The sequence below is a fragment of the Sciurus vulgaris genome, assembly GCF_902686455.1.
Source record: "Sciurus vulgaris genome assembly, chromosome: 4".
NCBI lineage: Eukaryota > Metazoa > Chordata > Mammalia > Rodentia > Sciuridae > Sciurus > Sciurus vulgaris.
The window spans coordinates 56,745,928-56,772,727 of record NC_136464.1 but is presented as its reverse complement, the minus strand read 5'-3'; the positions used below and the strand labels follow the sequence as shown (position 1 = coordinate 56,772,727).

At 44.6% G+C, this 26,800-nt stretch overlaps 1 protein-coding gene and 1 long non-coding RNA gene across 2 annotated transcripts; both read right to left on the bottom strand.

Moving 5' to 3' along the window:
- Window positions 1-17,739: 17,739 nt before the first annotated feature.
- Window positions 17,740-23,409, bottom strand: LOC306659354. The gene is made up of 3 exons (XR_013763281.1): window positions 21,485-23,409; window positions 18,734-19,008; window positions 17,740-18,373 (listed from the first exon to the last, which is right to left on the bottom strand). It is a non-coding gene; the product is annotated as an uncharacterized lncRNA (long non-coding RNA).
- Window positions 23,410-23,468: 59 nt separating this feature from the next.
- LOC306659353 (large ribosomal subunit protein eL29-like) lies at window positions 23,469-24,077 on the bottom strand. Its single transcript, XM_079136802.1, has one exon. The coding sequence runs from the start codon at window positions 24,017-24,019 to the stop codon at window positions 23,531-23,533; it is 489 nt and encodes a 162-aa protein (XP_078992928.1). The 5' UTR covers window positions 24,020-24,077; the 3' UTR covers window positions 23,469-23,530.
- Window positions 24,078-26,800: the final 2,723 nt, after the last annotated feature.

Here is a 26,800-nt window from a genome sequence, read left to right as displayed (position 1 = left end):
GAGTCACCCTGGGCCCTTTTCCCCCTCTTCATTTCTCACCCCAGGATTCTCAGTACAATGTACAGGGAACTTGGCCATGGGGTGTTTAGTGCCAGAAGGATTTTTGATGTTGGGTTTAAGGGTGAGCAAGTGACCTACGAAGCCAGTGTCTGGGAGTGTCTGACTATCTGTCTATGGTGCCAATTCACTGAAGACAATGATAACTCAATATTTTGATAACAACTATGGACTTGGCTGTAACAGCCGAGGTTTGGTGCAGGGTGTGGACCGCCCCTGTCAAGCCACAATGGTGAGCATCCACATATTAGCAGGCAAAGGGACAGCTCAGCTGCTCCCAAGGGCAGTGTGTGTATTTGAGGAGGTCCAGGGACTACCCTTCAAAGGCACCACAATTACACAGAGAATCATTTCTTTTTTTTTTTTTTTTAATTTATTTTTATTGTAAACAAATGGGATACATGTTGTTTCTGTTTGTACATGAAGTAACAGCATACCATTTGCATAATCATACATTCACATAGGGTAATGAGGTTTGATTCATTCTGTTATTTTTTCCTTGCCCCCCACCCTTCCCACTCCTCTTTTCCCTCTATACAGTCCCTCCTTCCTCCATTCTTGCCCCCCTCCCACCCCCCATTATGTGTTATCATCCGCTTATCAGTGAGATCATTCATCTTTTGGATTTTTGAGATTGACTTATCTCACTTAGCATGATATTCTCCAATTTCATCCATTTGCCTGCAAATGCCATAATTTTATTATTCTTTATAGCTGAGTAATATTCCATTGTATATATATACCACAGTTTCTTTATCCATTCATCAATTGAAGGACATCTAGGTTGGTTCCACAGTGTGGTTATTGTGAATTGAGCAGCTATGAACATTGATGTGGCTGTATCTCTGTAGTATGCTGATTTTAAGTCCTTTGGGTAATAGGCCGAGGAGTGGGATAGCTGGGTCAAATGGTGGGTCCATTCCAAGTGTTCTGAGGAATTTCCACACTGCTTTCCAGAGTGGCTGCACTAATTTGCATCCCCACCAGTAATGTATGAGTGTACCTTTTTCCCCACATCCTCTCCAACACCTATTATTGCTTGTATTCTTGATAATCACCATTCTAATTGGGGTGAGATGGAGTCTTGGTGTAGTTTTGATTTGCATTTCGCAGAGAGTCATTTCTATGGTGGTTTGGCCAGCTCAAAGGAGAAGAAGAAGAGGAGGAGAAGGAAGAGGAGGAGGAGGAAGGGGAAGGGGAAGAAGAAAGAAGAAGAAGAAGGAGGAGGAGGAGGAGGAGGAGGAGGAAGGGGAGGAGGAGGAGGAGAAGAGACACAGACATACAGGGATAGCACTGTATGATGATGGAAGCAGAGACTGGAGTGACGTGTCAGGCCAAAGAATGCTAAGGATCCTTCACAAGGGCCAGAAACTAGTAACAGACCAGGAACAGGTTCTCCCTTAGATCCTCCAAAAAGGAACCAAACCTGTCAACAATTTGATTTCAGACTTCTTCTAGAAATGTGGGAGAATACATTTCTGTTCTTTTAAACTACCCAGTTTGTGGCAATTTGTTATAGTAATCCCAAAAACACAAAATCCAAAAATCCCAAATCTGAAATGCCACAAAATCTGAAACTTTTTGAACACCAACATGACACCACAAGTGGAAAATTCCATGTCTGACTTCATATCTTGGGTCATAGTGAAAATACAGGTGCACAAAAATCCACTCAAAATGGATCAAAGGCCTAGGAATTAGAACAGAAACTATGCAACTCCTTGAAGAAAAGGTAGGGTCAACACTCCAACATATAGGTACAGCAACAACTTTGTCAATAGGACCCCTAAAGCTCAGGAAATAATACCAAGAGTTAAGAAATGGGATGGCATCAAATGAAAAAGCTTCTGCACAGCAAAGGAAACAACGGGAATGGGGGGAAAAAATCTTTGTTAGCCACTCTTCAGATAGAGGATTAATATCTAGAATATATAAAGAACTCAAAAAACTTTCAAAAAAATCAAATAATCCAATTAGTAAATGGGCAAATTAGCTACTTCTCAAAAGAAGAAATACAAATGATCAATATAAAAAATGTTAAACATCATGAGCAATTCAAAAATACATTGAGATTTCACCTCATACCAGTCAGAATGGCAGTCACCAAGAATACAAGTGATAGGGGCTGGGGTTGTGGCTCAGTGGTAGAGCACTTGCCTAGCATGCGTGAGGCCCTGAGTTTGATCCTCAGCACCACATAAAAATAAAATAAAGGTTTGTGTCCACCTACAACTAAAAAATATACATAAAAAAAATAAGAAAATACAAGTGATAATAAATGCTGGAAAGGAGATAGAGAAAAAGGAACACTTTTACGCTGTTGGTGGAATTGTAAAATTGTACAACCACTAGAGAAATCTGTATGTAAGTTCCTCTAAAGACTGGGCATGGAACCACCATACTAACCAGTTCTATGGCTGGGGATATGGTTCAGTTGGTAGAGTGCTTGCCTAGCATGCACAAGGCCTTGGATTCAATCCCCAGCACTACCAAAAAATAAAAAAACAAAAAGAATTAAAGTCATTGTACTACAGTGATACATGCATACCCATGCAGCATAATCCACAATAGCCAAACTTTGGAATCAGCCTAGGCGTCTATCAATAGATGAGTGGATAAAGAAAATGTGGTATATATACACAATGGACTTTTATTAAGCCATAAAGAAAAATGAAATTATGTCATTTACAGGAAAATCAATGGACAAGAGACGATCATGTTAAGTGAAACTCAGAAGGTCAAGGGTCGTATGTTTTCTCTCATGTAGAAGCTAGAGAGGAAAAAGAAAAAGAAAGGTATGTGGGGGGAGGGAATCTCATGAAAATCAAAAGGGGTCAGTAGAGGAAAGGGACCCAAAGGGGACAGGCAAGGAGGAAGGGGATAAGTACTGGGAAGTGATATTGACCAAATTATATTGTTATATTGTGTCCATGTATGAACATGTAACAACAATTCCCATCATTCTGTTCAACTATGATGCACCAATAAAAAGTGGTGGGGAAAAAACAGAAAATGCAGGTGCACTAAATATATTGTGTAAGGTGTATATGAAATATAAATGAATTTTGTGTTTAGATGTGAATCCTATTCCCAAGCTCATTAAATATATGCAGATATTTTTTTAAAAATCCAGGGCTGGGGTTGTGGCTCAGTGGTAGAGTGTTCACCTAGCATGTATGAGGCACTGGGTTTGATCCTCAGTACCAAATAAAAATAAATTAAATAAAGGTATTATGTCCATCTATAACTAAAAAATATTTTTTTAAAAAAATCCAAAATCCAAAAGAATTCTGGTTCCAAGTATTTCCATACCCAAGTTCTCTAATGGGTTTATAAGAAAAAGAAAGAAAATGAGAACCACCCCTAGGATAAATCTTTCAAAACTAAATCCCCAGAGTATGCAAGGTCCCTATGCTTTGAGGTGCACTGAGATGAATCAACACAGACACAGACCCTGCCCTCGAGGAGTTACCAATTGAGCAGAAACCTGAGCAGCTAAGTTTTTTGACCTCTTGTACCTCCCCAGGAAGACTATGTCTCCTCTTTACTCCCCGCACCCCTGCCAGACACATACCAAGCATCAGATACAAATAAATTGGTAGAGTCACATGGTCGAAGCCAAGATGCTTGTTACTCTGGACAAAGCAAATGCTGATATTTCTGTTTCATCTACAACCTGCCTTAGAGGGCTGGGTTGTAGCTCAGTGGTAGAGCACTTGCTTAGCATGCCTGAGGCCCTGGGTTCACTTCCCAGCACTGAAAAAAAAAAAAAAACAGCCTTACGTTTCTGGCCAACTTGCACATCTGATGTCCTCCTCTCTGTGTCTGCCAGGCCATATCGAGACCTGAGAGAGCCAGTGCAGGGTTTTTGTGGCTATAGTAAAGGCTTAGCAAATACTGCTGACTTGTGGTCTCAACTCCGTTTTCTCACATTTATTCTCTATGTGGCCCGGTCCCCTCTCCCAGGAAGTCCATCTTAGACCCTCCAACCCCACATAGACAGGACTCCTTCCCAGATCCAAGACCACCTCTTCTAATGCCTACCATGCCCACTTTTGAGCACTTAGTGCATTCTGCCCACGACTGAACTACTTCTGCACAGCCTTTTCTACCAAGACCCTGATTTCAAACCCTAGAGCTTGGCATATGATGAGTGCTTGTATCAGTTAGCTTTTGCTGCATAATAAAACAATCCAGAAGTTAGCAGTAGCTTGAAACAACAAATGCTGGTTTAGTTCATGGTTCCCTTGGGTCAGCATTTTAGGCCGGGATTAGCTGGGTGGTTCTAGTCACAGCTGAACTTCCATATGTATCTGCGATCCATTGCCAGGCAGCTAGAGGCCTCTATTTCTGGGGGCTGGTTAACTGTCAGCTGAGGCAAGTGGGCCACACTTCTCTCATCCCAGCAGGCCAGCCCAGGTTTTCTCCTGTGGAACTGCAGGGTCCCAGGAGCAAGAGTGGGCTTGTGCACATCCTCTCAGGCTCACAATGGACATTTCTTTGCTTTCACAGTTGTGTCAACTGAAAGATGCAAGGTCAACTCAGGTTCAAGGTTAGAAAACAGACTCCAACTCCTGATAGGAAGAGAGGAAAATCACGTTGCAAAACTGTGAGTACAGGGATGAATAGAGAATTGATCTGATTTTTTAATATACACAGGGCTCAATAAATATTCCTGCAATGCCTAGCACACAATGTGTACTCAGTATTTATCAATAGTGCTAAGATTTTTTCAAAAAAGTTTTTAGTTGTAGATGAACACAATACCTTTATTTTATTTATTTATTTTTATGTGGTGCTGAGGATCAAACCCAATGCCTCACACTTTACCACTGAGCCATACCCCCAGCCCCAGTGCTAAGATTTTTAATCACATCATTTACTGCCTCTATTTAATGCAATCATTTAGTGAGATTTTATCTCTCACTGCCAGGGAGGGTCTAGAAGTTGCAAGCCATTTGTTTCCATCTTCAGTTTCAGAAGAACAAAAATGAGGGAATCGGAAAGGTAGATTGTGTGAGGGAAGCCCCACCCAGACATCTTAGTGGAAAAAAAACTCAGCTGGCTCCAGGCAGGTTCCTCTCAAGAGATCCAGAACATCTTTGGAGCTCTGGGCTCCTTAGGGACTTTGTCCAAGCTTGGCCACCTGTGTCAGAAGCCATACACCTTCACCAATGAACAGAGAGGGACTCAAATGTTTACTAGGTCTTGGACACAGCCCTGATTGGTACTGGGAAGCCTTGTGACTTTTCCAATTCACAATGAAACCTCTTATGCAATGACAAAGTTGTTATATAGCTGCTCCCTGGAGGGTCTGTTCCTCATTGAACAGCGTAAATTTTAAATTCCAGGGTGCCTATGAAAGGGACATCATCCTATAGAGTAAGCTCGACTTCTGTGTTTAAGACCCTGATGGGAACCACTTCCCATCAGAGAGTTTCTGGAAGCAATCTCAAGGCTTATTATGGGTTAATTAGTATCCCTCATTACACACACACACACACACACACACACACACACACACACACACACAGATGTTGGAGCCTTAAAGCCCAGTATCTCAGAATGTGACTTCATTTGAAGACATGCTCTTAGAGATGTTAATCAAGTTAAAACTGAAGTCATTGGTGAGAGCTCTAATCCAATATGGCTGGTGTCCTCATAAAAAGGGAAAATTTGTACATGGACAGACACACACAGAGGGAAGACAACGTGAACAGACACAGAGAAAAGCTGGCCACACATAAGCCAAGGAGAGAGTCCAAAACAGGTCCTTCCTCACAGCCCACAGAAGAAATCAACTCTGCTGACCCCTTGATTTTGGATTTCTGGCCTCCAGAAAAGTGAGACAATGAATTTCTGCAGCTTGGTCACCCAATTTATAATAGCCCTAGTAGACTAATGCAAGGCTTTACGTTTCTCCTTTTCTATTCCTTCTCCACATGTAAGCCCTCAGCTCTCAACTTTTGTTTGTTTTATTTTGTTGGGTACTGGAGATTGAACTCAGGAGTGCTTTACCACTGAGCTACATGCCCATTCTTTTTTCTTTTTTGGTACTGGGGATTGAACCCAGGGGCTCTTGAACACTGAATCACATCCCCAACCCGTTTTTTTGTTTGTTTGTTTGTTTGTTTGTTTGTTTGTTTGTTTGTTTGTTTAAGACAGGGTCTTGCTGAGTTTGCTTGGGGCCTCACTAAGTTTCTGAGGCTGGCTTTGAACTCTCATTCTCCTGCGTCAGCCTCCAGAACCTCTGGGATTACAGGTGTGGACCACCTGCACCAGGCTCATCTCTCCACTCTTAAGGGAAAAGTACATTCAGATGGAATGGGCAAAGTATGAAGACATGTGAGTCAGACCCTCCGTGCATCCTTCTGTCCCTATGTCCTCCATCCGGGTCCACGCCTCTGTCTCCAGCTCAGTTACCAACAGCAGGAACTCAGGTCATTCCAAGTCTCTACCGTTCTGTGAATGAAGAGCAGTTCACCCAGTCCCTTTTCTAGAAGATTCAACCTGGAGAGAGGGGCCTAGCAGAAGCACCCTGCCAGGCACTACAGGGTCTGCAGAGATGAGCGACAAGCAGGCAGTGCCCTCAAGGAGCTTGCACTGTACTGTGGGAAGCAAGAATCACACAAAAGGGACTATGAACAAACCATTTCTCAGGTGTTAGCCCTGCCACGTCCTAGTTTTGCTCTCTCTGAGCCCCACCCAGTGGTGAACTTGAGTCACTCACACAGGCTCGGGGAACTTGCTCATTCTGCATCTTTTCCCAACTCTGTTCAGTGCCCAGCTTGCTCAGTAGTTCCCAGATCTGGGTATTCATGGACCAGTACAATTCTAAAAAGAGGATCCTCACCCATCTCAGTGGCACACTCCCCAAATCCCTGTGGCTTGGGAGGCTGAGGAAGAGGATCAAAGCCAGCCTCGGCAATTTAGCAAGGCCCTAAGCAACTTAGCAAGACCCTGTCTGTAAAATAAAATATAAAAAAGGGCTGGTTGAGTGCCCCAGGGTTCAATCCCTGGGGCAAACAAACAAACAAACAAACAAACAAAAAAAAAAAAAAAAGAAAGAAAGAAAAAGAAACAGGATCCTCAACATAGGATTATTGATTGTTGACTTTTTATTTAACAAAGAAACAAACCAAACAAAGTATCTATTACCTTTATAGTTTCTTTATCTTTCCTTTTTTTTTTTTTTTTTTTTTTTTGGTGGCAGTGGGGATTGAACTCAGTGGCACTCTACCACTGAGCTAAACCCCCAGCACTTTTTTTTAACTTTGACACAGGCTCTCACTAAATTGCCCATGCTGGCCTTAAACTTGTGATCCTCCTGCCTCAGCCTCTCTAGTAGCTGGGATTATAAGAGTGTGCCACCTTGCCTGGCCAGGAATCTGGATGCTTAATGGGCCTCCAGGAATTCTGAGATACATTGTTGCCTTGGGGAACAATTAGATGAACTCCAACATCTTCCAGCATCTGTGATGAAAGAGTCTACCAAATTTGGAAAGAGATAACATTTTATGCCAGATGTGGTAGTGCATACCTATAATCCCAACTCTTCAGGAGCCTGAGGCAGGAGGATTGCCAGTTCAAAGTCAGGCCTGGGCAATTTAGTGAGGCCCTGTTTCAAAATAAAAATAAAAAAGGACTGGGGGTGCAGTTCAGTAGTAGAGCACCCCTGGATTCAATCTCCAATACCAGAAAACCAAAACAAAACAAAAAAGAGACAGCAATTTATCATGGCTCTCAGCATTTGAATGTAAGACATTTTATTACTGGTCATTTCAAAGTTCTGTGTAGGACTAGGGTGAGGCTCAGTAGGCTCAGTGGTAGAGCGCTTGCCTAGCATTTATGAGGCCGGGTGTTCAGTTCCCAATCACCACACACACGAACACACAAACACACAAGTTATGTGTAATATAGCCAGTTATCTGAACAGCAACGCAAACTGAAAGCTTTGTTTTTACAGCAGTCTGCTTTGAGCTTGAAAGAAAAATCGGCTTCATTTGAGGAAAAGGAGTCATGGACATAATTATGAAATATGGATGTGTAAAACTGCCAAGCAGGTAATATGTTTATGCCAATTTATTTTTATTTGTAAGATCGGTGACTTACTTTTTCTAATCTCGAAGCACATATGGCTTAATATGGTATTAAATATGTGTTTATTCCTTTTAATGTGCATGTGTAGAATGCTGGGGATTGAACCCAGGGCCTTGTAAATGCAAGGCAAGCACCCTACCCACTGAGCTATATCCCCAGCCCCCCAAAAAGGGCTTTCATTGTGTCTTTTGATGGTAATTTTTTATCATCACAGCTGTTTTATTCTGTTATAGCTGAACAACTATCTTAGTAACTTGATTTTTAGGGCAGAATGGCAGATTGGTCCGAAGAACCATCAGTTTTTCCACTAAGCATTTTACCTATTCAATTCTCTCTCTTTCACACACACATGCGCGCATGCGCACATATGTACTCGTTAGTCCTGTCATAGGAAACTAAAGCAAGAAGTTGAAGAGGTCATTATAGCCACTCGGTGGGAGAATTTGAATTCCAACTCCACAGCCTAAATACGTAATCACAGAACTATGGAAGGGTCCCAAGGACCTTTTAGTGGCCCACGAGAGGAAGACAGGGCTTGACTTAAGGGAGTTGTAGAAGGAACAGGGACATGTACAGAGTCGAGAGATACTTGGACAGGACTTGGAAGGTGACGTGGGAATGCAGGAGAAAAGTAGGTGGGAAGGGTGTCAGGCATGGAGGGACACCTGCAAGGACTAAGCTGGCAGGAGGACTTGCTGGTCCAGGGATGAATAAAGAAGAGGAACTCGGACATGTTGGGGACCATGTTAAGACTTGAAAACACAGGTCCAAGGCTCCAGGAAGAGAGCAGAGCTGGGGCTCAAGGCTGGGGTCTCACAGGGCGGAGGTACCTAGTGAAAATGCACAAGAGGAGAAGACTCCAGGGATGGGAGGTAGACAGACAGACAGACAGCACAATGAGACGTGGCAAGGTCTGAGGAGGGAGACCACAGGAACACCTGGTGGGAACTGAGGGTGAAGAAGGCAGGGCTGAGCCCAGAGGCTCCGGAGCTTCAGGGTGGCCTGGGCTGCAGCCAGGTAAACAGCAGCGCTGAGACGCTGCGGGTTTGGTCTCTTTTAGAACAGGGCCGTAACTACACAACAATAACAAAGCAGCAACAATCACACCAGCTCTTGGTATGTGCCAGCACCCCTTCAGCATTTTATACATACTTACTCATTTACTCCTCAGCAGCCACGTCACCGCCCCCAGCCTGCTGAGGAAGCCTGAAGTGCCGCCAGCGTGGAAGTAAGATGGGACTGACTTGTGGCCACTTTGATCTTCCCCCTCCTCCAGAGGTTGGAATCACCACTAGTCATGTCAGCTGTCAACCACAGCAGCTAATACCAACATTTCTTATAAATAGAAAGTACTGGAAAACAACAGGGAGATCCATGCACCACAAGAGTACCATTTAATGAACATTTTGTTTAAGTTTTAAATAAATGCATGTACCTACTGGGTCACACTATAAGTGTGATCCACACTATAAGGGGATCAATGTCAAAAATGCTTGCAAGCTGCGTGTCGCGGCACATGCCTGTAATCCCAGGGACTTGGGAGACTGAAGTAGGAGGATCACAAGTTCCAAGGCAGACTGAGCAACTTAGGGAGATCCTATTTGAAAATAAAAAAATAAAAAAGTGTTGGGGATATAGCTCCATGGTAGGACATCCTGGGTTCAATCCCCAGTACAAAAAAAAAAAAAAAAAAAGCTTCTTAGCCACTGATCTTTCCAACTTTTGAATCAATGTACATAATAGATGTTCAGTGAACTTTGGATGAAATGATGGGGAGACAGTTGGGCAAGTGTGGGGGTGGGTGGGTGGGTGAGTGAATGGGTGGATTAGACGGCTGGTGGTTTGGTGCATGGATGTCTACATGGGGGGTTGGGTAAGATAGATGGAATACTATTTCTCTAAGATGATTTATTGGGTCAACCCAGTCCAAAATCAGTCACTGATTTAAATTCATATGTAATTTACAGTTAGTTCATATGGCACAAATACTGACATTCAGTAATGTTACATTCTGATAGTTAATTAATTTTTTTAACAAATTTTTGATTGAATGTGCATTTTACCCCAGTCACTATGCTAGGTGTTATAGAGTTTAGCAAACATACAAACAAACAAAAAACTGCTACTTTCCTGAAACTTTTGTTTTTTATTTGTTTTTTATTACCAAGGATTGTTGAACCAGGGGCGCTTTACTACCAAGTTACATCCCCAGCTCTTTTATTTTTTATCTTGAGACAGGGTCTCATTAAATTGCAGAGGCTGAATCCAAAGTTTCAATCCTCCCGCCTCAACCTCCTGAGTAGCTAGAATTACAAGACTGTACCACCAGGCCAGGCCTGAAGCTTTTAATTTGGTAGCAGAGACAGATGTTAAAGGAACATACAAATACATGCTCATCATTACAGCTTGTGAAACGTGCCTTGCAGGAAAGTACAGGAAGAGAAAATAACAGGGAGGGCTGATTTGGATTGTGTGGTGGCAGAGGTCTAAAGAGAGGACCTGAGTAAGCCAGAATAGGAGGAGAAGATGAGTGTCCCAAGCACAGGAAGGAGCAGATGCAGAACCTTAAAGCTGCAAAGTGCTGGTATTTGCAAGGAACTAACAGAGCCTGCAGGTTGGTAGGCGGAGAAAGAGGGAGAATACTGGAGGCAGAGGGGTGAGCAGGCATTGGGCTGGGCTGCTTGTCTACCTGGTAACCTTGTATGGTCTTAATGCAATTGGAAATCAGAGAGGCTTTTGAACAGAGCCATGACAAGATCTGACTTGCATTTTAAATTTCCTCTATCTGCAATGAGAAGAAGGGTTAGAGGGGGCCAAGAAGAACAATTAGGAGACTCTCCATCTTCCAGGGAAGAGGTGACAGCAACAGTACACAGACAGGTACAGCATAGTGGGAGGAAGAATCACCAGAGCTTGGCAGTGGGCTGAATTTGGGGATTGAAAGAGGAAGATATCAAGGATACCATCTAGCTTCTGGCTTGAGCCCTTATGGGATGGTGCCATGGACAGGAACAGGTTTGGAGAAGGGGGTGATCAGGAGTGCAGCATGTCCCCTAATGTGTTTGAGATCAGACTGACACATCCAGGCGTAGGTGTCCGTAAAATGCCAATGCCCACCTCCCGAGTCACCCTGTGTTCACACTCTATACACATTTTCTTACTCAAGTCACAACACCACCTGGTGAGGCCATTATTAGTGCTGTCTCCATTTTAGGGATGTGAAAACTTGAGCACAGAGACTGAAAGGCTTGCCTGAAGTCAGGAGGCTTGCATATGGCAGAGTCGGGGTTCAAGTCGTCTACCATACTCCAGCCACAGTGGTGCCGCGCAGGCTGAGCTTCCCAGGAGTAACTCAGTACCACGCAGTGCCCAGTACTACAAATGCCCTGAAGTTATCATATCCCCTCCCAGGATGCCTCAGGAAGGCCACAGCCCCAGCACGCCTATCCCAGCCTGTCAGTAATAGATATGTCACATTAGTCCCGATCTACTGAGTCACTTTTTTTTTAGTATTTTTTTAGTTGACAATGGATCTTTATTTTATTTACTTATAAGTGGTGCCGAGAATCAAACCCAGTGCCTCACACATGCTAGGCAAGCGCTCTACCACCGAGCCATAACCCCAGTTCTGTGAGTCACCTTTAGAAGGAAAAAAAAGACAGTTTAAAGTTTCATTAAATAATGTCCCCCAGAAGCTACAAAAATGCCATTTGCAGTGTGCAGAACACTGTAAAACATTAAAAAAGGACAATGGAGAAGATCACTTTTAATCCTACCTTTCAAAGTTAACTATCTACCTATTATCATTTAGATGACTGTCCTTTTGATTATATATTTATATACCTTTTCATGAAAACTGTCATTATGTAAATATGGTTTAGAATCCTGTTGGTTTATTTCCACAGGAAGAATTCCTAGCAGTGGAGTCAAAGAGTTCACTAGCAGTTAGGTCAAAGAACAAGCCTTTTCAAAAAAAAAAAAAATACCATGGCTTCAGGCAGAGCAGGCTGGGGCGGGAGCAGAGTCACCCTTGGCACAAAATTTTCAGTGCCAACCCTATCCTTGCAGAAGCCTGAAAATAAGTTCCTCCTTAAGAGGCCTTGTTTGCCTCACTCTAACCCCGCCCCCAGCTTCTGGGTCCCAGCGAGAAACTCAAATCCAGAGGTGGGTCTGCCTTGTGACTTGGAAATGAAGCTTATATAAAATGTGTCAGGGTGGAGAGGACAACTATGTCTGCAAATGCATATGGGATACCTGCTTTGTCCTCAGGAAGTATATTGATTAGGGTACAGTTAAGCTGCTATAACAAAGACCCCCGCAATACCATACAGCTAAGTGGAATAGTTTGTTTCTGTCTCAGGAAATGTGATCCAGGGGAGTTGACAGCACTGCTCTGAAACAGAGATGGCCAGTTATTCTGTCACTTTCGACATGGTCCTTCCACCTCTGGGTTCAAGGATGCAAATGAGTTATACCACTTCTGAGTTGGCAGGAGCACAGGAAGCCACTTTGCCTTGAAGGAGATGACCCTGATGCTGCATATATCACTTCATATATATATCTCCAGGTCCGATTTAGCCCATGACCACACCTAGCTGTAAGTGAGACTGAGAAATTAGTCTATGACTGGGTGGCCACGTGCCCAACTATAGATTTTATTACTGAAATGAAGAAGGGGAAATGGATACTGAAGGGAAATTAACGAATTACCAAAGAGAGGGATTTGAGATAGAGGTTCCTACAATTCAGCAGGTGAGGACCAAGTCAAAGAAATAAACATTGTGTATCATGTTTGGGCTACTGGGACCCGTGGATATATAGATTTAAATATAGATCATATGAAGCCAGGCCTTTAATCCCAGTGGCTCTGGAGACTGAGGCAGGAGGATCACAAGTTCAAAACCAGCCTCAGCAAAAGCAAGGCACTAAGCAACTCAGTGAGACCCTGTCTCTAAATAAAATACAAAATAGGGCTGGGAAGTGGGTCAGAGGTTGAGTGCCCCTGAGCTCAATCCCTGGTACCCATACCAGAAAAAAAAAAAAACAGAGAGAGAGAGATCATTTGTCCCCTCTCTAATTATGAGCTCCTTGAGAGAAGAGCTGAGGCTACAAAGCACAGGGATGCAGACCCCTATATGCTTAGGAAGTGTTTACTGATCAACTATTTAGTCATCAACAGGCCCAGAATTTGTTAATTCATCCATTTTCATTACCCTTTTTGGTAGACCAGCCTTTTTGTTCCTGACTCACCAGCATATCAGCAGGTGCTCTGGGTGGCTAATCTAATACCCACCCTTCTCTTTTTCCTTACCAATACATTCTCATCTTTTTTTTGTTTTGTTTTGTTTTGTTTTGGTACCAGAGATTGAACCTAGGGACACTCAACCACTGAGCCACCTCCCCAACACTTTTTATATTTTATTTAGAGACAGAGTCTTGCTAAGTTGCTTAACTCCTCCCTAAGTTGCTGAGGCTGGCTTTGAACTTGCAATCCTCCTGCCTCTCCCTCCTGAGCTGTTGGGATTACTGGCATGCACCACCATGCCCAGCTGATCCTCGTCTTCTTTAGGGCAGCAGAATGCCAACCAAACACTCATTTCTCCGCCTCTCTTGTGGGTCATGATCTGCACTAGTTTGCTACAGCTGCCAAAACAAAGGACTCCAAATAGGATGGGTTAAGCAACAGAAATGTGTTGTTTCACTGTTCTGGAGGCCAAAAATCCGAAATCAAGGCATTAGGATAATGTCCTTCTGAGGTTATGAGTGAAGTACCTATTCTGGGTCTCTCCTTCGTTTGTGCATGGCCATCTTCTGGTGCCTGTGGACACCACCTTCCTTACACGCATGTCTGTTTGTGTCTGGATTTCCAAGTTTTATGAAGACCAGTCATATTTGGTTAGAACCCACACTAACGCCCTCTTTTTAATTCAATTGCTGCCGTTAAGACTATTCTCCAAATAAAGTCACATTCTGAGTTAGGGCTCCAACGTATCTTTTGTAGGGCCGGGGCTGGGGGAGGGGGAGGAGCAGGAGATAACTCAACCTGTAACACCATTGGAATAAACCCAGAAATCAGTTGGGGATTTCTGGCAAGTGTTTACATTGCTGATAAAATGAATGACTTTCCTCCTGCCTTTTGATAGCTACAACGTCTACTGCCATCCCCTGATCACGAGAGAGTGAACCCGACCATCTACAGTAGCCAGAACTCTGGATATTTTGTTCTGTGGCTTTTTTTCCCAGACATTGAAGGAGAGTTTACTATTACCTGTAACTGAGGGCCTTCCTAACCATCCCAGTAGGTCCTTAGACTGTCTTTAGTCCTATGTGTGTGTTAGAGGATGTTCAGAACTTTATATAACCTTAAGAATTTTCTACTGTGTGTGGGTGACACAGGGGATTAAGCCCAGGGATACTATACCACTGAGCTACACCCCCAGTCTTTTTTATTTTTTATTTCTATTTTGAGACAGGGTTTTAAGTTACCCAGGGTAGCCTTGAATTTGTGATCCTCCTGCCTCAGGCTCTCCATCTACTCTTCTATCTTCTGATGTCTTATTCTAAAAGTCAGGCAGAGCCGGGAGTGCATGCCTGCAATCCCTGCAGTTCAGGTGGCTGAGGCAGGAGGATGGAGTTGGAGGTCAGCCTTGGCAATTTAGCAAGACCCTATCTCAAAATAAGAAATAGGAAATAAAAAGGGCTGGGGATGTAGCTCAGTGAACTCATCTCTGTGTTCAATCCCCAGTACTTAATAATAATAATAATAATAAAAAGTCAGATAAACACAACTGTAATCCCAGCAACTAGGAAGCTTGAAGCAAGAGGATCACAAGGTTGAGGCCAACCTCAACAGTTTAGTGAGCTGCCTCAAAATAAAAAATAGAAAGAACTGGGGATGTGGTTCAGTGGTAGAATGCATCTGGGTTCAATCTCCAGTACCACCAAATAGTAAATAAATGTGCAAATAAATATCAGGCAAACTGCCAAACTATTGGCAAGGCAAAGGCACACATGCTTTTTACCTGAATGCCTGCAAAGGCTGGGCTTTGAAAAGACACATGTTCCTGGGCACAGGGGAGTATGCCTATAATCCCAGCGGCTCAGGAGGCTGAGGCAGGAGGATCCTGAGTTCAAAGCCAGTCTCAGCAATTTAGTGAGGCCCTAAGGAACTTAGCTAGACCCTCTCTCAAACAAAAAATGAAAGGGGCTGGGGATGGGGCTCATAGGTCAAGTACCCCTGGGTTCAATCCCCAGTACTAAAAAAAAAAAAAAGGACACAGGATGGAGATGAAGTGGGCCTCAGAGAGAGCTCAAGACCTGAGCCAGAGGAGAATAGAAACAGGACAAGGGAATGGAGAGAGAGGCAGACAGCAGGTAGTCAGAACATTTCTTCCTGAAAGATGAGTCAGGTGGGAAAGCTAAAGAAAATCTCAAGGAAATTTTCTTTACTACCTAAATATAATTAAAAAAAAAAAATCACAGGGTGACTAGAAACTGAAGAATACCCTGGTCACATATAACAAACTCATGTGCTTCCAGGACCCAGGTAGTTACACAGAGGGAAGCAGGCAAGTGAAGACTGTGGAGCATGGTCCCTCTGATAGGGCAGCTGTAAATCAACTCCAAGTATTGATGCTGTGCTCTGGGTCTAGAATTCCTAAATCTGACTTTTTGCGGGGGGCTAGGCAGGTACCGGGGATTAAACCCAGGGGCACTTAACCACTGACCACATCCCCAGCTCTATTTTGTATTTTACTTAGAGACAGGTTCTCCCTGAGTTGCTTAGGGCCTCCCTTTTGCTGAGGCTAGCTTTGAACTTAAGCTCCTCCTGCCTCAGCCTCCCAGGTCACTGGGATTACAGGCGTCACCACTGCGCCTGGCTAAATCTGACTTTAAAAAGCTCGAAATTGATCTTTTACATTAGAATATCCAGGCCTTTTTTTTTTTTTTTTTTTCCTGTACTGGGGATTGAACTCAGGGGTGCTTTACCACTGAGCTATATCCTCAACCCTTTTTATTTTTAATTTTGAGCTAGGATCTCACTAAGTTACTTAGGGCCTTGCTGAAGCGGGGCTGATGGTTGAGGTTGGTCTTGAACTTGCAATCCTCCTGCCTCAGCCTCAGGAATTGCTGGGATTACAGCTATGCACCACCGTGTCTGGCTAGAATATCTAGGTTTTTTAATGTTGGCAATCCATGAACCAATTTCGAACAATATAGATGGGCCAAATAAAATGCATCTGTGAGCTGAATGTGGTCACCAAAGTGCCATCTCCGGTCCAGACCCACCTCATAACAAAGCAGTGTTTCACACTACAGTGTTGCACACAAGGCAGACCCAGCCTGTCCTGAACACCTCCTCTGAGAGAGACTTCACTAGAAACCTGCTACATCCTGCTCTCCAAGACAAGAGTCCACTTCTCTGCCGCAGCTTTAGAAAGGGCAGAAGACCATTTTCTCTGTGCATCCATTGCTCTTTTCTCTTTTGCATATTAAAAAAAAGACATACAGAAGCAATAAATACCCACAGTTCTTCAGGCTTTCCATATGAGACTAAGAGAAACAGGCAGATGCATGTCAATATATAAAAGGAAGAAAAGACAGGTGGTTGTGATTGATTAGATGGGAGGAGTGAGGAAGAAGAGGAATCAAGGTTGACTTGAGGGTTCAGAAGGACTAAGTGAGGACATCCAGCAGGGGAAGAGGATCCAGGGGGAGACAGCAGGCTCCACTTAATGGAGTTTGAGAGATGCCCAGTCAGGAGTTCAGCAAGGAATCTGGGTTGAAGCTACCAATTTGGGAGGCAGGGAGCAGGGCAGGGACAAAGGAGGGAGACTTGGCTTACATCAACACTCATGTGAGGGGCAGCTGGGTGGCAGATGGTGGCTACAGACTGAAAAAGAGATGCCAGGAATGAATGAAGAGAAACTAAAGAGACCAGTGTCCAGAAATGCAAGGGAGGAGAAAGGGTTTTAAAAAACATTGCAGGCATGCTAGTGCACGCCTGTAATCCCAGCTACTCAGGAGCCTGAGGCAGGAGGATTGCAAGTTCCAGGCCAGCCTGGGCAACTTAGCAAGACTCTGTCTTTTATTTTATTTTTTTAATTTTACAAAGGGCTGAGTGTGTGCAGCTCCATTGGAGAGCACTTGCTTAGCATGCACAGGGCCCTGGGTTCCATCCCTAGCATTGAAAAAAAAAAAGTCGGATAGGGACCAAAAAGTATCTACTGAATGTGACGTCAAATGGCTGTCACAGAGGCATTTGATGTCACAAACCATGACATCATGGTGGCTGAATAGAGGCCCATGACAACACTGGCTTAGCTGGAAGGGCCTTAGGGCCGAGGGAGGTAAGCTTAAACCTCAAAGACCTGGGCCAGTTAAAACCGAAGGCAACAAACCAGGGGGACAAAGTCCAGAGATACAGCAGACTAAGCCAGGCACAGTGGTGCAGGCCTGTAATCCCAGCTCCTTGGGGGGCTGAGGCAGGAGGATTGCAATTTCAAGTTCAGCCTGGGTAATATAAGGGAAACCTATCTCAAAAAAGAAAGAAAGAAAAGAAAAGAAAACTCACAGATTGAGTGGCTTTGACAACAGAAGTTTATTTTCTCACAGTTCTGGAGGCTAGAAGGCCAAGGTCTAGGTGCTGGCTGACTGGGCTGCTGGCAAGGGCCCTCTTCCTGGTTGCAGATGGCTACCGTCTGGCTGTGCCCCACATGGAGGGGAGAATTCTAACATCCCCATGTCCTTATTAGCGCAGCAGCCCTACCCCACGATGAGGTTTCACTCTGTGAATGCATTTAACTGCAGTTATTTCCCTGTGGATCCCATCTCCAAGGCAACACCGGGTAGCGGGTGGGGGAGGATTTCACCATAGGAATTTTGAGGGGACACAATTCAGTTTATAGCACTCCGTGTGTTCACCGTTATATCTGTATATCACCAGGCTGCGCAGGCCCTTATTCAAAGTTCGAAGAGGACTGGGAAGCCCTGGAAGAGAGGCTGGTGACACGACCCAACATAACAGCCAGTCATCTCTACCCCAGCACTTCTGAGTCCAGTTCAGCGTGGAGGGATGAATAACCCCATCCAAATCCAGCCAGCAGACATGGTGCAAGGAGTTGTCCCAAGGCAGGTGGACCCGGTGGCTAGATGGGAGCTCTGTGAGGTTTGCTTTGGTTCATTCCTTCACTGGGAGCCAGGTCCGCACTCAGAGCTGAGTAAATACTTTGGAATCAATTAGTTACTAGAGGGCTGGGGTTGTGGCTCAGTGGTAGAGCGCTTGCCTAGCATGTGAGAGGCACTGGGTTCAATTCTCAGCACCGTATGTAAATAAATAAATAAAATAAAGGTCCATCAACAACTAAAAAGATTTTTAAATAAATAAATAAATTAGTCGATAGATAGAGGGAAGCCAGGTCTGGAGCCTGCATGGAGAATCAGATCCCAAATAACACACTCAGTCTTCCTCCCTGACCCCAACTGTGCCCACCCAGTCACCACAAAAGGATTCCCACTGGAAACCCTGGGCTCCACCTAAGAGAGGACAGAGATCCCAAGGCAGAGCACCTCTTACCTCAACTTGGCCAGCACTGCCTTTGGCTCACAGGCTCTGTACACAGTGTACCCTGCCTTTGGGCTGTGACGGTGCAGGGCGTGGCTCACCACTGGCTGTTTGGATGACTGCATTTCCATTTCAAAAGTGCTCTCTCTGGTTGGAGCTCAAACTCTCAAATTCAGCACATTCCACCAGATGCAGTGTGACCTTAAGAGTACTGTCTACCCTGACGCTCCTTTCACCCCGCAGCCAGGGGAAATAGAGGGTGAGTTGTACCCATGGAGAATCTTCTGCTAAATTTCAAGATGGAGAGGAAGAAAGACATTAACAACAGGTGTTGAATTGTAGTAAGCAGGCAGATAATAAACTGGTTTCAGCAGAGGTCTTTATTATGCCTAAGTAACTTGAAGCAAGTTTCCTTCATTTTCTGAAGTCTACAAAGACAGGTAAGAAACATCATCTGACAAGGCCTCCAAAGGGGTCAATACTGAGACCAAAGCATGGACCTCTCATGACCCAACTGGACAGACAGACACGTGGTCATCCTGCCTGTTCCTCTCCAGCCCTGATGGACTCTGGCACCTTCTTGGATCCTGCATGGTGCCCAATCACCATTCCCATCAGCCAAACCTTGCCCGGGCCTGACATTTAATCCTTAGAAAAGCACTCTGTGAATAAAGGATTGCTCCTCCTATTTTTCAGACAACAGTCTCAGAGTTCATGATCACACAGCAAGCTAGTGGTAGAACCAGCATTTGAACCAGGGCATGTCAAAACCTGTGCACGGTGAACTGTTCCCAGCAACCATGAAAGACTGGAGAAACTTCTAGAGGTCACCTTGGACAGGCTAGCTTCTCTGAGGCGGTTTCCTCATCTGTGAAATAGGCATGATAATTCTTACCGTGCGGGGGCTGTTGAGGTATTAAAGATCTCTAAGAGGTATCTAGCAGACCCAACCTTGATGCTGACAAATGTTATCTATTATTACCACCTTCTCAACAGTCTCAACAGTCAACTCATCAGAGTTCAGCAGATGTGATGATAAAGGGTGGGTGCCCGAGGGATACCTGATCCTCTTTAGGAATGCCAGAGACCAGCAGTTGTAGGACAGAGTCCACAGGACCAACCAGAGCTCTGGACCTAGTTCCCCCAGCTGCTGGCTGCATGATCCAGAAGAAACCAGTTAGCTCCTTGGAGCCTCAGTTTCTCATCTGCAAATTGTAGATAAGAATAACGAGCACCCTGCTCCCATCACAGGGCTGTGGCTCAGCTGAGATAATGGTTGTGAAAGTGCTTTGTAAAGTGGAAAAGTGTTATCCGGATGTAAAGGACCATTATCCTCATGGCGATACAGATCTAGTGTGGGTGGTTGCATTGCAGAGGGTGGAGACCAGCCTCCCTCAGACCCTGGGAAAGACAGCACCAGAGGGAACAGGGCAGCAGGCGAGTGCAGGTGAGTTATAAGAATGAGTTTGGGGAAACTAAGGTGGCAAAATACTGGGATGGATGACTACAAATAGGGCACCCCTGGTTGGACAGCAGGTCCCTTTGAGTTTTTAAATCTCTAGTTATATTGATAAATTTTAAAAATTCCAAGACAGGGTTACCCGTATACAGTGTATTTTGCATTTCCCATGCTGCCAATATATCAGGTATGGCTCTAAAGGGTCCTGTGGTTATGGGGTCATAATCCCTCAGCAGCTTCTCAGTCCCCAACTATCTGGATAACCTCATTTAAAGATAATATCTAACCTGTACATTTGAGATCACTAGAGGCCCCCTTAGTCTCCCATGGTAGGCCCTAAGGGAGAGGACAGTGTGTCCTTCCTCTATATTCTCATACGATATTCCTCTATATTATCATACGATAATACAATAAGATTTTGGTATATCCATAAGTGAAATACTACTCAGTCATAAAAAAGAACACACTACTGATAGAAGCCACACATATGTGAGTGAAGAAGCCATGATTCCACTGCTATAAAGTTTTAGGACAAATAAAATCACTCAAAAATGATAGAAAAGCTGGGCCTGGGGGTGCATGCCTGTAATCCCAATGGCTGGGAGGCTGAGGTAAGAGGATCTCAAGTTCAAAGCCAGCTTCAGCAACTTAGTGAGGCTCTAAGAAACCCAGGGAGACCCTGTCTCTAAATAAAATTTTTAAAAAAGGGGGCTGGGGATGAGGCTCAGCGGTTGAGCCCCCCTGGGTTCAATCCCTAGTACCCCCCCCCCAAAAAAAAAAAACAAGTGATAGAAAGCAGATTATTGACTGCCTGAGGCTAGAGCTTGGGATTAGGGTTAGGGCTGCTGACTACAGGGAGTACAAACAATTTTCAGGTACGATGAAAATGTTCCATATCTTGATTGTGATAGTGTCCCAAGGGTGTAAACTTTTGTCAAAACGCATCCGTGTGTATACTTGAAGGGAGTACATTTTAGTGCATGTGAATTATACCATAAGCCAGTTGATAAACAAAAATTCACATCTGAATAGGAAGGCTGAAAAGCCTCTTGCCTTTCCCCAAGACCACATGCTCAGAATGGAGTCTAGTTTTTCTTTCTCAGCCTCCATAGAGGTTTTTTTGTTTTGTTTTTGCAGTGCTGGGCATTGAACCCAAGGCCTTGCACATGCTGGGCAAGCACTCGATCACTGAGTTACACCCTCAATCCCACAAAGGGTGCTTGAAGTCAGTTCAACAAACACTGACCACAAGCCGGTTCTGCGCCAGACCCTGGAGCATGAGGCAAAGAGAACAGAGACCTTACCGGTGAGCAGTGTGCACGCTGCAAAGAAGCAGATCAGAAGTGCAGACGCTGGTGCAGGTTGGTCCAGGGGGCAGCAATGCTTGGGAGCTCAGCAAGGGCAGTCAACGAACCCAATGGGAAGAAGACAGTCAAGGGAGACCCAGCCAATGGATGGGGTGGGCCTTGCACATGCTAGGCAAGCACTCTACCGCTGAGCTACATCTCCAACCTCCAAACTGAGTATTGAATAGGAGTGGTGTTGAAACGGAGCTCCCCAAGTTCCTCAAGCTAAGAACAGGTGCCAAGAAAGCTAAAACACATTCTCTGGCTAGTACAGCCTCGCAAAATCTACACATGTAATCACCTGGTTTAGTTATTCTACAAATTACAACTACTTCAAAGGAACATAGGAGAAATAATCTAATAGCTGCTTCTCTCCAGTTTGATCAAACTACATAAAATTCACATTTCCTTTTTAAACTAATTGCCTATTTCTTACACGAGTGGATGGTGGGCAGGCTGAGGAATCCAGCCAGTGGGGATTCAGGCAGTTTCCCTGGCTGGACCGCCAGCACCAGTGTGAGTTAGGCAGGAAAGTTGGTGCGTAGCAGTGATCAGCATGGCCTGGCACACAGTAGATGCTCATTAAGTACTTGCTGAGTTAGGGCAGTGAAAGCAAAGACAGTTTGCAAATAGCAGCCACAGGCCAAATCCAGCCATGGCCACTCATTTTTGTAAATGAAGTATTACTGGATCCACATCATTTGTTTACATATTGTCTATGGCTGCTTTTGCTCTGCAGTGACACAATGAATAGCTGTGACAGAGATCCTGTGACTTAGAAAGCATAAAACAATTACCCTGTGACCATTTATACAAAATGTTTACTGATCTCTCAGGTGAGGCAAGGAGCGGGGATCCTTATAAAATTAATCCTGGAGCCAGGCATGCTGGTGCACACCTGTGCAGTGACTCAGGAGGCTGAGGAAGGAGGATTGCAAGTTGGAGGCCAGCCTCAGCAACTTAGTGAGGCCCTAAGCAACTCAGCCAGACCCTGTCTCTAAATTTAAAAAATACAAAAAAAGGGGGGAATTGGGGATGTGGTTCAGTGGTAGGGTTCCTGGGTTCAGTCCCCACCAAAAAAAATTAATAATCCCAGAGGTTAGGAAGAAGGAAAGTAGATGAGGTGAGAAAGATGGTGAAGTGAATCCCATTGTCCAGGTTATAAAAAAAAAATTCCTGGCCTTTTTTTCCCTGCAGTGCTGGGGGTTGAACCCAGAGGCTTATGCTTGCTGGCCAGGCGCTCACTCTGTCACTGAGCTACATCCCTATCTTTCCCGGTGGACACAGAGACCAGTGTACTCAATACGCTCTACCTGCCGTCTGGTTCCTCCTTTCTTTCTCACAGTGCCCGAGTTGGGAAGCTCAATGATATCTTCCCATGATCCCTTGTAGCGATGCGTTTTGAGTTACGCCAATGAGATGTCCTCACGTAGGACCTGAATTCAGAACTGAGTCAAGGGGACAGAAGTAGTGCTGCAGGCAGCCACGTGCTGATGCGGATGCAGCAGGCTCTGTGCGACTTTGGTCCTGATCTCTGAGTTTGGGCTGTGTTGGGGCAGAGCTGTCTGTTCCCCTGTCTCCTGACTGTGTCATGACTGCAAAGTCCCCAAGAGGTCTATTCTGCAGTGTTGTGAAGGTCATTCCTGGAGCCCGGCCTGGAGCTCCTTTCTGTTATTTTAAGCACCTACTTTTCTCTGAATAAGTCTTTTTTGTTATTGCAACTTACTCCTGCCTGCTCCACTATTTAAAAACATGGATTATGTTGTTTAAGTGAAACAAAGTGGATTGAACATGCGTGTTTATCTCTTCTCTCCCTTAAACCTCTCTGCAATGAGAGGAGGTTTTTTTTTTTTTTTTTTTTACTTTAGTAAACTCCTCTCAGACTTTTTTTTTTCCTGCCTCTGGATTTATTTATACAAACAGCATAGGAGGACACCAGTCCCCATAGATAGGGGCTCAGGGGTCACACTAGTCCTTCTGTCCTCACATTCACAGAGGTTTTTATTATGGAGCCTTTGCAGGGACCTGGGCACCCTTGGGGGCCTGGGCACTCTTGGGGGCGGGAGCCGGAGCTGATGCTGATACTGGAGCTGGAGTTGTAGCCTGGGTCTTGGCTTGGGCTTTGGCCTTTGGCCGACAGAGCCTGTGTTCCCTGGCCATGTGGGCACGAGCACGCTTCCCATGCTTGGGATGGGCAAGCAAGGCAAGGCGATCAAGTTTGCGGCTGGCACCCTTTGGCATCTTGGGCTTAACCTCCTTAGGCTTTACCAGGGCTTTGACAGCCTCAGCACGTGCACTCATGGCCTTGGCATTGTTTGCCTGTATCTTTTTCAGACCCTTCTTGTTGTGCTTCTTGGCAAAACGCATATTTCTCAGGAACTTGGGGTCTACCCCCTTAAGAGATTCATATCTCTGTGATTGGGGTTTCTTGATTCCATTTCTGTGCCATTTTCGGGATTGGTTGTGCATGGTGTGGTTCTTGGACTTGGCCATGTCTGCACCGTAAGCTGCTGCTCCCAGAGCGGTTGAGACCAGAAGAGGAAGAGCCTTTTTTTTAAAAAAAACCTTGAGGCTTTTTCTTTTTTGAATTTACTTACTTATTTATTTTATTATTATTAGTGGTAATAGTACCAGGGATTGAACTCAGGGGTGCTCAACCCCTGAGCCACATCCCCAGTCTTTTTGTGTATTTTCTTTAGAAACAGGGTCTCACTGAGTTGTTTAGGGACTCCCTTAGTTGCTGAGGCTGGCTTTGAACTCATGATCCTCCTGCCTCAGTCCTCTGAGCCACTGGGATGCACCACAGTGCCCAGCTTCAATTTATTTTTATTGGTGCATTAAAATTATATGAAATGGTGGAATTCATCATGCCATATTCATACATGCACATAACATAATTTGATCAATCTCATTCCCCAGTGAGGATCTTTTAAAAGGCAACAACCCTTAAGGACTAAGAAGCCAGGAAAGGGTATGGCAGTGGATGAGGATGTCAATACAATTTTGGAAACTGAAAAGCAGAGAGACAAGTGATAAGTGACTTGGTTGACTGGAAAATGTGAAGAAGCAGTTAATAGGAAAAGGACCACTTTGTATCCAGGATTCTGAAGACTCAGGATTTGGAGGCTCCACGTACTTCTGTTGTCAGGGACATTAGAGGTGAAGCTGGGAAAAAAAAAAGAACTGGTTCAATATCACTGAAAGAAGCATGCGGAATCCCCACATCTCCTCCCCCATCCTATGCAGATGAGGACCTCCTCTGTGCCCACAGGGTTGAACAACAGGCACAGTCCAGAAGGTCTCAAGACACCGATGTCCTCAGAGACAAATCCCAGGTGTGACCTGAGAAAGTCATACTGAAAACAGAGTCACCAAAACTCTGCATTAGAAAGCCCGCATTCTGAGTGGAGAGGGTCCCTGCTCCCCTATTCAGCTCTGGTTTGGCTCTTAGATCCCTGGCACTCAGACTTACATGCCCCTGGCAGAAAATCAAGGATGCTTCTGGGAACAATGACAATCAAAAGACAAAACATCTACAGATACTGACATTGGGGGGGGGTTCCCTAGTAAAATGGCTGGCCCGGACCCAACTACCCCACAGAGAACCCCACCTGAGACAAGCCTTCTTCTCTTTTCTTTTTTTTTTTTGGTACCAGGGATTGAACCTGGGGTGGGGGGTGTTTAACCACTGAGCTGCATCCCCAATCTTTTTGTTTGTTTGTTTGTTTTTGTGGTGCTGGGGATTGAACCCAGGGCCTTGTGTCTGCAAGGCAAACACTACCAACTAAGCTATATCCCCAGTCCATCCCCAGTCCTTTCTTGATATTTTATTTTAAGATAGGGTCTTGCTAAGTTGCTGAGGCTGGCTTTGACCCTCCTGCCTCAGTTGGGATTACAGGGGTGTGACACCGCGCCCAGTGAGACAAGCCTTTTTATCCTGTCCCCCTGAGACAGGAGAATTTGTAACTCATATATTTGATGATGTTCTGGTGTTCCAAATACATAAATAGCAGTTAAAATTTAATAAGTCCAATAAACCATTTTAAAAATGGGCAAATGGGGCTGGGGAGATAGCTCAGTCGGTAGAGTGCTTGCCTTGCAAGCATGAGGCCCTGGGTTCGATCCCCAGCACCGCAAAAAAAAAAGTAAAAATGGACAAATGATTTGAATAGACATTTTTCCAAAGAAGATAGACCTTGGAATGGTTTCCTGGCATCAGGAAGATGCTCAGCACTATTAATCATTAGAGAAATGCCAATCAAAAGCACAATGAGAATCCACTTCACACCAGCCAGGTTGATTAAAATAAAAAAGAGAGGCAGTAACAAGTGCTGTCAAGGACATGGAGAAACTGGAACCTTCACATGCTGCTGGAGGGACTGTGAAAGGATAAAAGGCAGGTGATACTTCACCCTCCCCCAAACTCGGGAATTGTATTCTAGTTTCACCTTCATTCATTTCACTTCATCCCATCACTTCTGCCCTCTAACTTTTTCTACTGTCTACACCCTTTGCTCTAGCCAGAATGCTGCCCCAGCCACCACTGTCCCCGAACACGAGAACTCTGTAATTAAAGACAGATCAAAGACAGATACATTTTGTAAACCACACACTTGGTAAGCTCTCCACAAATGCAAACTGCTATCTTGCCTTTTCCTTCCACTCGAAAATGTCTCTTGCCACATTCAAAGTGGTAGAGCCTTTCCAAGCTAAGGCCAGTCTGCTGTCCCCATCCCAATTCTAGGGGTTCCAGACTGCAGCGCAGGTAGGCCTTTTCATTCTAAATTCTGGGGCTTTCACCACAAACTGCTCTGTGTACATTCTTTTGTCTATGTCCTTGTCAAGCACCTGCTGGGCTTTCTAAGCAGTGAAATCCTCACTGCTTTACTTGGGCTAAACCCTTAATGCCTTTTAGCTTTAATTTACTCATTAAAACAATATTCGTCCTTGCGATGTGGGTGGCTATTGGTCTTTTCCTTCTCCTAATGGTCATATGTTGTTTTATGTGCGTATACAGGGACTTCTCTGGAACGAGGCACAATAAGCTGATTCCAGTGGTTGCGCCTAGAAAGGGGAATTGGGAATCTGGGTGAAAGTGGCACCATAAATCTCCATAAATCTGCTCTGCTTGAGTTTTTTTAAATGCATCTTGCATGCATTGCTTGTATTTAATAATAAACAAAAGTACAATTACACTTTTGATGGATATAAATGGATAGGAAACGGAAGTTGGCTCAAGGAAAGTAGTGCTGATTGACAAATAAACAGACGCAC

Excerpts from the sequence above, each read along its gene's own strand:
- LOC306659353 (XM_079136802.1), bottom strand. The coding sequence starts at position 24,019 with ATGGCCAAGTCCAAGAACCACACCATGCACAACCAATCCCGAAAATGG.